At 42.6% G+C, this 15,653-nt stretch overlaps 1 protein-coding gene across 1 annotated transcript; it reads left to right on the forward strand.

Moving 5' to 3' along the window:
* Positions 1 to 2,064: 2,064 nt before the first annotated feature.
* otomp (otolith matrix protein) lies at positions 2,065 to 10,056 on the forward strand. The gene is made up of 9 exons (XM_017411058.3): positions 2,065 to 2,446; positions 2,600 to 2,736; positions 3,440 to 3,542; positions 3,623 to 3,808; positions 4,792 to 4,966; positions 5,482 to 5,549; positions 6,957 to 7,141; positions 7,384 to 7,555; positions 7,753 to 10,056. The coding sequence occupies exons 1-9, from the start codon at positions 2,356 to 2,358 to the stop codon at positions 7,761 to 7,763; spliced, it is 1,128 nt and encodes a 375-aa protein (XP_017266547.1). The 5' UTR covers positions 2,065 to 2,355; the 3' UTR covers positions 7,764 to 10,056.
* The last annotated feature ends 5,597 nt before the right edge of the window (positions 10,057 to 15,653 follow it).

Raw genomic sequence — 15,653 nt, forward strand, 5'->3', positions numbered from 1 at the left:
AATCATCAAAATTAAACGAAATAAACATTTGAAATATATGAGTTTGTATGTAATGTATGAATATAATATACAAGTTTCACTTTTTAAATGGAATTACTGAAATCAATCTACTTTTTCATGATATTCTAATTTTATGACCAGCACCTGTATATAGGAGTTTCTTTAAACTCATTTTATAGTCCAGTATCTATGGAAGCCCATAAGGGCCAATCTGTTAAAAACAAACAAACAAATCCTCTAAGGCTATGTTCACACTGCAGGCAAAAGTGGCCCAAATCCAACTATTTTTTTTTTGCCTGCATGTGACTCATAATTGATTCTTTTTTAAAATTTATTTTATTGCAGTCTGAATGTGACATGATTTTTTTCAAATCTCACCCAGATCACTTCCATATGTGGTACTAAATCGCATTTCCAGTGTTTTTCAAAGCAAACTCAGTCTGAACGGTTATGTCGCAAGACCGAATATAATCACTGGACAAAACAAGCATGACAGATAACAATTCACTCTGCTCTGATTCCACAACTTCAGAACTGATACACACACGCATCCAAAAAAATGTAATCTAAACAAAAGATTGGACTTGAGCATTAAAACCTGCGGTGCAAATGTAGCCTTAGTGATATTTATGAGATACTGTCTGAGATTTTTATTACTCAAACTGATCCAGTCCATCACAGAGACACATAGAGACAAATGAGACAAACTACCATTCACACTCTCACGCACACCTAGGGATAATTTATAGGTACCATTTAACCTAACATGCATGTTTTTGGTCTTTGGGAAGAAACCTGGAGAACATGCAGACTCCACACAGAAAGGCTCCGGGTCAGGAGGGGATCACTGTGAGACGTTTAAGTCAGACTCTTCAAACGCCAAATACTATTAACAGCTTTCATGCATGACTTTATTTGATTACATATCAGTCTGTAAGTACTTCTTTGAGGAGGGTTGTGTAAGGACATCTGTGTGACTCACTGGATCTGTCTTGAATTTGAAGTTACAGCTCAGTTTGTGTGGGTGGGTTTTCACTCCCTGATGACTAAAATAGACCTCTGCATTGATGATCTCAACATTTAGAAGCAATTCCTGTAAATCTGAAGAGATTTTAGCCTGATCAAATATTAGATTTACATTTGTATCATCTCTGAAGGGCATTTTACAGTTTACATTAAATATAAACTAGTTTGAGCTCCAGGAGCTCTTCTTTCGGACTGCGGTACATGGGACAGTTTTTGCTCCAGATGGATCCTCGTTCAGCCACGACACTTTTGTCAGATGATCACTTTTTCTTCCCTGGAAACAGTTTTGTTTGTCACCATCACAACAAAGCAGGAAAATCCCACAAGAGCTTCAACTATGACCCAGTTTTCATGGATGGCTATTTTTTTGGTACAAATTCATTCATCCCTTCATCTGAGAGGTTTAAAAATATGAGTTTTACCACCCTAAATTAAAAAGAAGCAGCTTTTTATCAAAGGAACAATTGTTTCTCTCGAAGGCCTAGGTTGATTCTTTTGATTTGAGAAGTTCCTCTGTTCCTCATGTTTTCTGCCTCACGTGTACTGAACTCCAGATCAGCGCACGTGAGACAGGAAAGATCCATCTGAAATCAGCCGTGCGTGTTCGACATTGACTAGTGCTGAATGTAAAAAAACAAAAAAATGTACATAATCTTCTCTTCTCACCTAAATAATTCTTGGTAGACGCTGCTGCTGTTATGAAAAATGTTGAGTTTGCGTGTGTGTGTGTGTGTGCAGAGAGAGAAAAATGGCTGATTTGTGTCCAGCAGCTGATATGAGCTCCCCTCACTGAGTCCCTTGACCATGAACAATAACCGCTGCTGTGTCCCCTTGCTTTCCCGGGGTTTTAGTCTCCAGTGAGTCGGAGCGAGACCCTGCCGGTGTCCGTTGTCCACGAACACCGCTTCAACACAGAGACACATTGTCCACAGCTTTTTTTTTTTTTAATTAAAGACCCCTGGTTGGGACTCCGTGCCAGGTGACCTGAGCTGCTGCGAGCCTACACGTGTCCACCGAAATCCTCTTCACGGGCTTGAAATCTCAGTGGATAATTGGCGGGAGAAACGCTATCCTGCTATCCTGAGCCGGAGGAAGGATTATCTAATGAGGACTTTGACTTGAGAGTCAAGGATGGAGGAATAATGTGATGTTTTCTTCTTTCTACATTCAATCCACCTGCCTCAGCCGCCCGCCTTATATCTGCTTTCCCTGTCTTAAGGTTATGAGAGAAGGAGGGGGGAGCTTTTTTATTTTTTTCCTCCTCAATGAGTTCCCCTCCTCTGTTGAAGTACAGAATCAGTTCCAAGCTGGTGTCCAAGCAGAGCCGACATGGAGCCTTCAGAGAGACGACTGCACGCAGCTTTCCTGTTGTTTCTGCCTCTCCTGACTGTCAGCTGCGCCTCCACCCAAAAAACCACAGGTACACAGTATTTAGGCTTCAAGCTGGTCACCACATTGTCAATAAAACCCTAAATGTGTAAAAAATGCTCAGATTAGTGCAAAAGGTGTGAATATGATTATTTCTTTTGAACGTGATTCATATTTTGATGTAATCTTCTGCTGTTTGTTTTAGTCTCCTGGTGTGTTCAGTCGGACGCTGAGGAGCAGAAGTGTTTGGATTTAGCTGGAAACGCCACAGCCAGGAACGTAAAAGGAACCCTGCAGTGCGTCCGTGGCCTCAACACCCGGGACTGCATGGATAAAATCAAGGTACACCATCTGACGGAGATAGAAGCATGGACGCTTGTAATTTAAAAAGAAAAAATCCCCATCCATTTAAAAGCTTACTTATCTTGAACTACTTCATATATACAGTGTGTCCAAACACTGTAGAGTATCTTGATGTTTGTTTTCCCACCAGTGGCGGACTTATTTAATAAAAATTAACTTTATTGTGTTTTTCTGTGTCTACAAGTTACAAAAACACGTCAAAGTTAAAGATGTGTAAAATAAAAACAGTAAAGGAAAATTTATAAAAATATAACCCTGCCAAAATCACAAGAACACTAAAAAAAGGTGGTTTATTAAAAGTAAACTTATTAGGCAATTAAAATAAAAAAAACACAACTTACTTGTACAATACTAAAAAGAAAGCCTTAAAGAAATTATATATAGTTATAAAAGAAACAAAAAAAACCCACACTTTATTTCCTTCAAAATGAACATTTTAAAATGTTTTGTCTCTTGTTTTGTTCTTGGAAAGTCACAAACATGTTTCCTAAAGTGAATTTCAGTTCTGTGTGAATTGATCCGTTTTGTGTAATTTTGAAATGATGCATTTTGTCACATTTACATGTTTTAAGCTGTCAGATAGGAAACCAATCCTAAATAAAAATCTGCCTATTTGTTCTACATTTGGTATAACCAGTTGTCGCTCAGCCATTTCTAAAAACCACAAACCTGTTGTTGTCAGAACGGGACAGCCGACGCAACTTCCATGTTTGCTGATGACGTCTACGCGGCGGGTTTCTGCCACGGCCTGGAGCTCGCAGCCGGAGAGTCTCACAACGGAGCAGGTCAGCCTCTGAGGTCAGATTTAGTGTGTCCTTTCTTCTTCTCTTTCACGGCTTTTGTCTCGTCCCGTCGTTCCCATCAGATGGCATCGGCTACTATGTGGTGGCCATGGCCCGCCGCTCCTCCTCGGACCTGTCCCTGCTGGAGATGCACGAGCGCAGCTCCTGTCACCCCGGCATACGGACCACCGTGGGGTGGACCGTGCCCATCGGCTACCTGGTCAACACATCCCAAGTCAGCGTAGGAGAGCAGTGCAACTTCCCCAAAGGTGAGGCAGACTGGAGAGGGGGTAGACGTATTCACATCGTTTCATTTATTCGTTAAAGACACCAATGCACAAGGATGTTCCTTCTGTAATACACCAAAACGTGCAGCTCCACTGGGAATACTGCTTTGACCTTTGATAGAAGTATGTCACACAAAAAAGCCACTAATAATAATTATAAAACAATGCAAGAAATAATGGAAATCAGTGGGGTTTTCTCAAAACAGATGAGAAAACCCAGTGGTCTTTGAAGCTCTAGAAAGTTGGACTTTATGTGTCCAAACTGGTATTTTGATATCTTTTATGGTTTTTACACAATCACAGTTGGAGATTTTTAGGTTCAGCTGACAGATGGTGCCACTAATTTAAAATAAAATGTTAAATCTTTTGCGATCAAACTCTTCTTATTTCCTTAACTCTTCTTGGTTCATATACAAATTATACATCATTTCGGTCTTCTTTCACCCAGTGTGTCTCTCACTCCTCTCTCAAGTCCTCCCAGAATACAGATCACACACAACAGGCTTCAGTTATACTTCAGCTCAAATATTCTCTTCAAACTGGAAGCAAAAAAATCTTTTTTAACTTGTTATAACTTGTTATATCTCGCCCTGTAAAAACATAAAAAATGACACGTGTGACCGTCGGAGTCTTCTGCCGCTCACCGATCAAGAATCTTCAAGCTCTGACTTGACGTTTCCGCACACTGACTGTTTGTTTGAGGCTTACTTTTCAGTCTGTTTCTGTCTCTCTCACATCAGTGGTTACCACGGTAAACCCTAACGAGCCACTGCAGCAGCTTGGACGTTTCTCTTTACACGCAGCTCAAAATGTTGGCCTTTTCTTATTCGCTTAGATTATCACAAAGCCATGTTGGAATTTCGGGCAGCAGCAGCGTCGGCGCTCTTCTTCGGATATTTTTCTGCATCCGTCCGCCTCTGATAGAGTCCCTTATGCTCGACCTTTTTGTCTCGTTTCGTCCCCAGCCGTGGGGAACTTCTTCGGCTACAGCTGCGTGCCCGGCATTAAGGACCCCCAGCACGACCCCAGAGGCAACAACCCAAAGAACCTGTGTGAGGCCTGCATAGGCGATGAGAACGACAGACACATCTGCGCCAACAACCACAGGGAGAGGCATTACGGAGAGGCCGGGGCGCTGAGGTACAGCGAATACTCCCTCCACAACCAGGAGGATCAGAACCCCTGTATTCTGAACGAATAGAGATATTATGATCCTTATTTAGAGTGTTAGATTAAAACAGAAACTTGTAGCCACCAGTAAAACAAAAAGGGAATAAAAGGGCATCAAACGACCGGATAGGGGATGTTTTTTGTATTATTTTACAGTGTAGTAATGTTTTAATATCAGTTCTCTTCATTCCTGGGCAGTATAATCACTGTCAGACAGCTCTGTGTGTGTCGTCGAGCAGAACTGTCGTGTAAAACGGCCCTTGGCAGAGAAGTAATTGGGTTTGAAGGGGAGATAGAAGCTCTCCGAGCAATTTAACAGTTTGTCAGAGAGCGACAAAAGGTGAATTCTTTTTCCTTGATACGCTTATTGTTTTTACTCACTTGCCACCGCATAACGCATTACTGAACAAAACCTTTGTTCTTCCTTTCCCCTGCAGCACCACTCAGGGAAAAGCTGCTTGACAGTCGGTGTGTTTTTCTCACAGGTGTGTGGCCGAAAACCTCGGCGACGTGGCGTTCGTCAAACACACAACGGTCTTCGATAACCTGGACGGTCAGTGTTTGAAAGTCTTGCGCTTGTTACTGATTACACAAATGCTGATGAAGCTGTCTGGTTGAGAAAATAAAAAAAAAATGCAGTTCCCTATCCAAACACAAGAGGTCAGTGTTATATTGAGCTCAAGCTTGTGTAAAACAAAACAAAATGTTATTGTGTATCTGATAATGTGTTTGACTGTGTGTGTCTCATGAACCATTGGACAGATTTGAATGAAACCTTTAGAAAATAATTATTGGATGTACCTCTACAACTGATTAACATTTGGAGCCAACTCTATTCAAGATGGCTGTCACAGCCAATCAATCATAGAAAACACAAAAATGGCCACAGTTCACTGAATTTTACAGATATTTTGCTAAAACTTGGTGTGGTAGTAGCTGGGAGTCATTTACAACGCATACTCCAAGCACTACTCGTTGTGCAAGATCTTTGCTTAAAAATTTAGCATTGCCTGTTTAAGTCAAGCTTGTTTGTCTGTTAGCAAAATATCTCATGAACCACTGGACAGATTTTAATGAAACATTCAGGAAAGAATCTTTGGATACACATATACAAGCCATTAATGTTTGGAGTCAACCCAATTCAAGATGGCCACCACAGCTAATCTAGATTATCCAACACAAAAATGGCTGTAACTCAGTCAATTTTACAGATATTGAACTAAAATTTTATGTGGTAGTAGCTGAGAGTCATTCACTAAAAAGGTTCTGAGTGTGACATGCTGTGATGCAGCGTGAGATTGACATGATGATATTTTCAAGGTTGGACCAAAACAGCTACAACTTGGATATTTCTCATCACAAAATGATCTTAGGTTATACCTCTGGCATGCTTCTAAGACCTAAATAGGCAGAAAAATAGATGCGCAAAAGGTATCAAAGAAGAACAAAAAGGGAGGAAAAGACAAACAACATTCAGACAGTCCAAACACTGTTGTCCATCTAAGGGTCCTAATTCTACGTTTTCTGCATCTGCTTGGTCGCCGTGGGCAACATCCAGAATTAATGATGATCATTATCCACGTCATGCTGCACAGACTCTGCTGGTACAGCTGAGAAGGAAGCCGCTTGGCACCAGCCTCCACGAACGCAGCAGCTGTTTAACGAAGCTTGCTTCGTCATATGGTTTCAGAAATGTCCAGAGTCACGAAGATTAGGGGGCGGTCAAGAAAACACGCAAAGTCTGAGCCGATAGGGACAGTGCAGAATCCCGAGGGCACATGATTATTTGTTCTGAGACTCTTTTTTTTTTAAACTGAAAATGCTAGATATTAAGTTAGAAATGAGCAAGTTTGATAAATGATTCCCAAGAAATCAATCAGGAGCAGTGAAGTGGGCCTTTTTTAAAGAGTGATACTGGTCTATATGTGGACGTTTAATTCACCCACTCTGATGTTTTCAGGGAAGAACCAAGAGTCGTGGGCCCTGGATCTGGAGCTGGAGGACCTCAAGCTGCTGTGTCCAGATGGGACTGAGGCGGGTCTGGACCAGTACGAGCGGTGCCACCTCGCAGCTGTCCCCGCCAACGCCGTGGTGGTGCGCATGGAGGACAAGTGCCGCGTCTGGAAATACCTGGAGCGCTTACAGGTGGGCGTGGACCTGAATCCAGGACCTGTGTGACGTGTGAGCGGGAAATATTGATCCGCGCCGCTTACTGTGCGGGCGTCTGCTAGGAGCCGTCATCCGTCTTCTTTAAACATGAAGGACTGATACGTCCTGTGCTGAGACACACACACACACACAACCTCAAAGACACACACGTGGAGCAGAGCACGCCAACGCATGCGCTCGTGCATTAAGCGCTGTCACACACCGTCTCTCTCTTGCAGAATGTGTTTGGCAACGCCACCGAGGGCTTCAGCCTGTTCAGCTCAGCAGGCTATGGCCAATCCGATCTGCTCTTCAGCGATGCCACCCACCACCTGCAGAGAGTTCTGGGTAGTTACACCTCCTGGCTGGGCCCCACTTACACCACCATGCTGCAGGCCTTCGAGTGCGAGGGTAAGAGTGATGACATGCGCCTGTTTGACTATAATGTGCACAATTGTGTTTATGTGGATTTGCTAATGAAGGGTGGGCGGCTAAGTGGCTGGAGAAGTGTTTCCTCCTTTGTGTGTGTGTGTGTGTGTGTGTGTGTGTGTGTGTGTGTGTGTGTGTCCTGTGCAGCTGCTCTCATTATTGCTCTTCTCCACCACCAGGCTTCTGCTGATGGAAGAGGGGGGAAGACATCCAGTGCACCAACTTCCACCCCGTCCTGCTGTCCCCCCCCCCCGGTCCTTGTGTTCTGCCTTCCCTCCCTGCCATCTGGGTGCCTCCGTCTCGCCATCTCTGCCTCCTTTTGCTTCGCTTTTAATTTTCAGCTTGTCTCGCCTGCATCTCACATTATTTCCTCGACCTCTTCCAACTTAGCGTGTTGTCCAGCATGCTGCCTGGCAGGAAAAAGGACAACGCTAAGAGCAGCTAACCAGTTATTTAAAGAGTCCGTGTTATTTTTTAATGAAGCAAAGCAGGGCTGAAAGGTAGGAAACATGATTGGATAGTAGAAGACAGTGGAGCAGAAATTACCTGTCACAGTCTGGTTATTTACAGATCATCTGTTTTTATTATGATAGATATTTTGAACATTAATCCTCTCCCAAATGTTCTCCCACCGCCTCAGAACTCATTTGCATACCCCAAAAGTAGCTGTTCTGAACCTGCTTGTCTGCTGGGAAATTTTAGCTTCCACCTTCCTCCAACAGGGTCTGTCTCTGGCACTGAACAACTGGGTGCTATTAACTTTGACATTAGGAGTCTCAGTTACTGTAAAAGTGTGTGTGTGAGAGAGAGAGTGTGGCTTTCCCACAGCCATTATTGCCCTAATTGGCAGTCTGGCATATTATACTGTTAGTGTGTGACAGAGGAAACGTATGTGTGTGTGTGTGTGTGTTTATGCGCTTGCATGTGTTGATAGCCACTTTCCCATGGCTTGTATTGCTCACTACCTTGGATCACTGCTTTCTCACGCCTGGTACGGTGACTCTGACCACGCAGCATTGTAACATTTACGCTGTTTGGAGAAAAAAAACCCCATCAAGGCTGCGACCGCCTGAGTGGCTCTTTTGGAGGAATGTCATTTTCTCATCTGTTCGCATCGCTCAGATTCCCCGACACATGCTCGCAATACGTACGCCCGCTCCGCTTTTTCTCCACAGAAATGACTGTTTTGTTCACCAGCTGTGCAAAAAGAGGCCGATTTTAATCACGAAAAGCAAAGGATGTTTGAGGCTCACCAGTCGGTACTCAGCTCATTTATTTATAACCGCATAACGATCATTAATTTTTCAAACATATTAAAGCCAGCATAGTTGTACAATTACAGTAAAATGATCAACCGGTTTATGAGCCGTACTTGACCTACTGAATCATGTACTGTAAATTGCAGAATAGTCTATAAATCTGCGTTTTTTTTTTTTTTTTAAAGTCACTCTGCAACCCTGAGCTCAGATCTAAACTGGAAGCTGGATGAAGTTCTCCTCACCACGCAGGAAACACCCACAGCTGACAGAAAACGTACAGCTGCAGGTTTTTGCTTCAAAAGCAAACCCGAAGCATTGATTTTCAAACCTAGCCATGTGTGTGTTTCTAATATCTGCATTCAACTCGGGTTTGGACCATTGGTGCTGTTTTCTTTTTAATACTCATGTCCGATTGCTTAGAACAAGATGTAAATAGTCCTCTGAATATGTAGAGCTGCAAACTTTCTTCTTTTTTTAAACTAACTAAATAAATGATAAAAAAAAGTCCCGTTTTCCCTTTCATGGCGACTTCTATCACTGACACATTTTTTTGCACAATATCTGTTTGGAAATGAAGGTACAATGTGTGATATGCTCCAGTGTATTAGACAAGTGAATCGGGGACACGCAGTTATCATCAGTGGTCCCTGTAACGAAGGAGACACTCATAGCAGACCCAAAAAGCCCTTCTGGCACAGCTTCACCTCATTTACAACTTTAATCCTTCAGAGAAAGCCCGCTCGTGATGGAAAAGTACCATTTAGCGATGAGCAGAGACTGTAGATTGAGCTGCACTGCAGCAAAACGCTGCAATCACCGTCCGTACTCGGATTTCTTGCAGCCCGCCTTGCTGTAACGCACCGACGAAAACACAAAACTCTGCCTCGGTCCTGTAGTGAAGAACAGTGATTCTTAGTAACTGAGTGATTCAATTAAAAGTAAAACAAAAGACCTCATTTTAAATTCTAAATGCAACAAAAAAACAAACATTTCTAACAAAACTTATACCTTACATTAATCGTAATACGCTCAGCTTAGAATGCACACATGTTGGATTTGCACACATAATTCGTATAATAAGCTAATGACATGCAACATGGCGTTTCAAATAACTAATTCACTATTTCACAAGACGACTCTGTCTTGTAGTTGCCTGTGAGCCACTCCACCCTACGTTTTATTTTCCAGCTGCCTTCTTTCCTTAAATATCCAGTTTTTTACTCAACTATTTGCCTCCTTGCCTTTAGAGAAAAAAAGAGACTTTTTCCAACTGTGCTGTATTCTTTTTTTTTTTTCAGTTCTTGAGCAAAGGGCCGTGCGTCTATATTTAGTGTCAGAACTTGCACCGAACCGTCAAGTGTGCTGATGTGAGCTAAATCCCACAGCAGGGTTATTAGACGTCTGCGGCATCAAAACCTACTCTGCTTTGATGTTTCTTTTAGTTGGTACAAAAAATACAATTTTTAAAACGAGTAATGGGTCGAAGTTTCACAACATGAAATGTAAACTTTTTATTTATATATGTTTTTTTGGTTTTCACGTTAGAAGTAGTAAAGTAAAACTCTGGGCTTATCTCGGGAATAAAGTAACTGCATGTGAGCAGGAAAGTGACCGTAAAATATGGTGTCACACACACACACACACACACACACACACACACACACACACACACACACACACACACACACACACACACACACACAAAATGAGAGAATCTCTTTGTGAAAGAAAATTCAGTGTCTACTTTGTGTTGCGTCATTCTTCCACTGAGTAAACTTCAGCTGATATTTTAATTCAGGATTTATCTGATACCTGAGGCTAACAGGTTTGTGTAGCTTTGAGGGAATTAAAGCCCATTCTCTTTTTCAGAAACATCTTTTTTCTGATATTTATGATTAAAATACCTCCTTTTGTTATTTTTGCGCCAGTAGTTCTGCTCAGACCTTTGAGCTCATACTCAGTTAAATCAAAAAGGGATTAGCTAGCTTGTTGATAGTTAGCTTGTTGGTTTAAAACGGTTTCAAGTGAATGGATCAAAGGCTTATTTAGCAATAATACTTGTAGTCTTTTCATCTTCTCATGACACTTAGAGGCTGTTCAGTCTCATTGTTTGTTGTTTAATCAGGTGAATACAGTGCAACATGACTGCTCAGATTGGTGTCCTGTGACTGATAGCACGTTACAGCTTACAGTGACCATACCGGGTCCAACCAGCTCTAAAAACAATCAGAACTAACATTAAACTGAGGAGAAATTCCCTCATACGATATCCTATATCCTGTAATGATAAAATCCCTGAAACGTCCAGGTAATAACTTTGCTGCTGGTGTAGGGTTGTGTTATCTTAATAGGGGGTTCTACTGAGGGGCTCAGGACAGATTGTGTTCAGACTAACAAGCGTGTGTGGATAAAAGGAGACAATCCACCTCCAAAGGTGGTTTGAGCCTGTATTTAGTGCTATCCTAATACAATCTGATCACTAAGAACCAGTTTTAATGACAGGTCTCAGAGCACACTCAGGTCGGCAGACTTTCCCAATTAATTTTGGTCCTACTTGTGGAACTAAAGCTAACTTTGAAAAGAAAATTAACCTCTGGTCTTAAAGTTTCCGCCCACATGTAAAGACTTGTTAGAGGCCCTGATTGTGTACCCTAATATGGACACAAAGCGTGTGGAAAAAGGTATAAACTGCACTTTGAATCGATGTAGTTTCTGCTTCTTTACTTGCAGGAAATCTTTTAGCTTCACCGTGAGATGAGCCATGATGCATGTTCGTGTGAATTCATGTAGACCCGGGCAAACAAGGCGACAATCTTCGGCGACTTTGCGGGTGTCTTTTATTTACGTCGGCCCCAGTGGTGGTGCAGGCGGGACGCGATTCGACCAGGGGTTGGGAGGCGAGAGCGGCAGAGAGGCGGGGGTTGACAGTGATAGAGGGAGAGGAGATAGAAGAGTGACAGGTAATCCATCAGAGGCCTGACTGTCATTATTCAATTACCACCCATCCTTAGCTCTCTTGATAACCCCAACACACCCAAACACACACACGCGGAAGCTACACACCCACACAAAGACGCAGTGAGAAGTTGGTCTGCAGATCCTCTTACAGGAGGTGCTGTGTGGGTGGCGAGGTGAAGTCGGTCACGGGACTTGGCTCTAGTTTCCTAAATGCTTTTAGTGCAGCAGACCTTCAAATCTCCACTCCTTCCTCTCCTTACTTACATCTTTCATCACCGTTTCCCCCCATTCATCTCTTCCTGTTGCCTTCTACCATCTAACCCCTTCTTGCGCCCCCATCTGTTCCCACCATATCTCCTTCTTCCCTCCTCTCTCCACAGTTTATTCCATCCCCTTGGCCACGAGGCGATAAGAAATGTGGAGGACGATAAGATGCCAGTGACACCCGGCTTATCGCCGTGATCCCACAGTGCTCTCCAGATCACTCGCACAATAAAAGCTAAGCAGACAATGGAGAAACACACACGGGACACGGCTCATGAGACTGGCTATCAGTGGTATGTTTTCGCACTCGGTTCGTGTGACATCCATGGTGATGCTCGTACTGGGTGACCACGAGCTGCAGACTGAGTGTGAAGCATCGAGGAGGAGGATGTTTGTGCATGTTAGCAGGTGTGTAAATGGAAAGGGGTGCGACACAGCGCTGCAGAGAGTTGTGGACATGAAACACTAGATGGCACTGTCCTCCCAGTGGGCCTCAGCAGCCTGCGGCTTTATCAGCCTGTAGCCATTGAAAGACCTCAAGGAACACACGTTTTAATGATGTTACTACACTGTTTCTGCATCCTTCTGCCACACATCGTCTACAGTTTCCCCGCTTTTCTCCATCTGCTCACCCCTTTCTTTTCTGTTTCTCCAAATGACCTTTGTTCTCTCCTCCTCCTCCTTTCTGATGTCCTTCCCGTGTTCCAGATCTTTCTGTCTTCTGTCTTAGTTTCTCTCACTCCAGTTTCCTCATCTATTTATTTTCTCTCACCGCCTCTTCCTCTGTTTTTCTGTTCCTTTCACTCCTTTATTGTCTCCTCCATGTTCCTCTCCTGTTTAATTAAACTCTCCTTTTTGAAAGAAGGGTACAGAACCTTTCAACATTCATAGATGTTTGCCACAAAATGTACTTCAGATTCAAGTATTATGCATTTCACTCATCAGATTATTATAACTAAAACACTATGCAAGAACTGTTAGAAATGTAAATGAATGAAGTTGAGCTTTGTAAATGTACATATTATGTATAAACCAGATTAATCTAAGACAAGAAAAATAATTAAACCACTCTTATCAATATGATAATGCAGGGTCTCCTCACAGGTTGCTTTGGGAGCGTGGAATTTCAGTAAATTTATAAATAAGACTGGAACAGCAAAAACTCCCACCTTACTGCCAAAAACTGTTCACAGAGAATGTGACATCCCACCACAGTCAGTTCAGTCTGTGTTAAATGAAGTTGCTAAAAAGTCCCACATCGAAAATCCAAGTCTAACTCACTGCTTTTTTGTAAAACCCCACAAGGACCTGCGACCTTCTTGCTGCCCTTGTGTTGTAGTCTGTGCTTAAAACTTTGGCAGCAACTCTTGGTGTCTGCCCCGTTAGCAAATTATTTTACGAACCACTGGGTGGATTTCATTCAAACTTTCAGAAATGTAATTCTTGGGTGTGCAACTACAACTGATTACCCTTTGCAGTTACCCCAATTCAAGATGGCCACCACCGTGAATCAAACACAGAAATGGCTATAGTTTAGTCAAATTTACAGATACTGAGCTAAACATTTGGTGCTAGTAGCTGAGCATACACATGCTCCGAACAATGTATGAGATCGTACATTATGTCATTTCCAACGTTTGACCAAAACTTCGCCCCATCTCATCATAAGATGATCTTAGTTTAAAACTCTGGCATAAAAGACGGTGGCCGATATACATTTCCCTTTATTTTATTTTGTTTTTATGGTTTTAGAGTGGTAATATAAAGTAGTTATTGAACTGATGTACCAAACTTTCAATTGAGTCTTTCTGGATTTGTGGAAAAAAAGCCCAAACAGAAATACGAAAAAAGATCACCTTTTTTGTTGCCACAATAAAGAAAGGTTTTAGTTTTTCTGGGCAGGTTAAGACAATTTTACAAAAAAAAAAAAGTAATTTGGGACATGTAGTGTAGTAACTGAGACTGTTTTGAAATCTGCAATCTGTCTTGGTTGTAAAGTTGGAAAGAAACTGAAAATCTCTGGATGCACTGAACTGGCTTCATAGCTTTATATTTCTTGTCACTGGAAGGACGAGAAATATGGTTTAGCTAAAACCATGACTTCGTTTTTCATTTCTAAACCTAACCAAGAGGTTTTAGTGGCTGTAAAATGACTGAATGCAAAGTGGGCGATTGTGAATAATTGTGAATAATTTTTAGACTTGCCAGGAATAGTTCAAACTGTTGTTTTTCAGATAGATGACAAAGATGGTAAATTTGATTAGAGGCTTCATTTTTATTACTCTCAAAGTTAAACATAATGGTGTGGACTTTGAATGAGACTTAGTTTCCTGACATGTTCTTGTCTCCACTTCTTACCTTTAATTATTCCTCTTCTTGTTTTATATCTACTCCCTTTGCTTTTGCTTTACTTTTCTCTCGTCACCGAAACAGTGAATTTTCTCCTCTTAATTTTTTTTTCCCTCAATGCTTCTCTAGCATGTATTTTCTCTCCTCCTGCCCTTTTTCCTCTCCTCTCCTCTCCTCCATGGGGCAGCAGCTCTGTAATGTTGTTAGGACATGCTCTCATTAATAACCTACACTCTGAGAGTCTTTGCTAGCGGAGCGTGAATCTCTCGTCCGTTTGGGGACGAATAGAGGGTGTTTCGGCGTGCGTGATGGCGCGCGTGCGTCCATAAAGCAGGGAGAGGAGACACACAGCAGAGAAGGCACAACGGCCGGGTGTGATGTGCAAAAAGCCATGTTGATTTCTCCCCCTGTTTGATGGTGGTGAATCATCTTGGTGGTCCAGCATGCTTTAATGCATGTGTGTGTGAGCTGTAAGTAGATGTGTGGCTCAGCACCGGTCGTCCTTGGGTCTCACCCCATTGAGGGACCTTGCCTTTGGGCACCCTGTGGCCCTGCACTCATTACTGCTAAATAGACACACACACACACCTATTCGCACACCTCAAAGATGAGCTGTCACCCACCTCCAATTACAGGCAGACTGCAGGTCTGGTCTTCAAAGTTTGCATGTGTGTGTAAGCCTAAAGTGTGCTCACTTCCTCAAAAAAAAGAACAATTTGCGAGTTTCCATTTCTAAACCTCATTAGGAGAAGAGGATGTCTTAAGTCTCACTGATAAACATGAAAGCGCAGATAATGGCCACAGTCAGGCAATTAGTGGTGACAGGAGAAGTTAAGGGAAGTTAGCGAGTGTAAGGCAGCCCAAGTTTAACAAGGGTGTGTGTGAGTGTGTTTGGGGGCAGTAGGTGTGAGGGTATGTTAGATTTATGCTCCGTGTGCCACCTCTGTCTGTTCCTGCACTCCATAACGAGCCAACAGGTGTGCGAGGCGGCAGCAGGCTGGACACTGACTAATGCAGGGCTAATGGTCACACACACACACACGCACACACACATAGAAGTAACGCATTGTGCAATCATTGTTGTCTAACCTTAGCTGTACACTGAGCAAAAACAAAAAGGAGGAGGCAGGGGATGAGAGAGGGTGATTAAATAGTCTTGTTAGCCCACAGTGTGGTTGAGAACATTAAGAGCTGGGCCATTCATCAGTATAACACACACACACACACACACACACACTATGCATATCCGC

The sequence above is a fragment of the Kryptolebias marmoratus genome, linkage group LG10 (assembly GCF_001649575.2).
Source record: "Kryptolebias marmoratus isolate JLee-2015 linkage group LG10, ASM164957v2, whole genome shotgun sequence".
Classification (NCBI taxonomy): Eukaryota; Metazoa; Chordata; class Actinopteri; order Cyprinodontiformes; family Rivulidae; genus Kryptolebias; species Kryptolebias marmoratus.

Coding starts and splice junctions, on each gene's coding strand:
- otomp (XM_017411058.3), top strand. CDS start 2,356: ATGGAGCCTTCAGAGAGACGACTGCACGCAGCTTTCCTGTTGTTTCTG. Junction 3,809..4,791: donor GCAGTGCAACTTCCCCAAAG/GTGAGGCAGACT, acceptor TTTCGTCCCCAG/CCGTGGGGAACTTCTTCGGC. Junction 7,142..7,383: donor AATACCTGGAGCGCTTACAG/GTGGGCGTGGAC, acceptor TCTCTCTTGCAG/AATGTGTTTGGCAACGCCAC.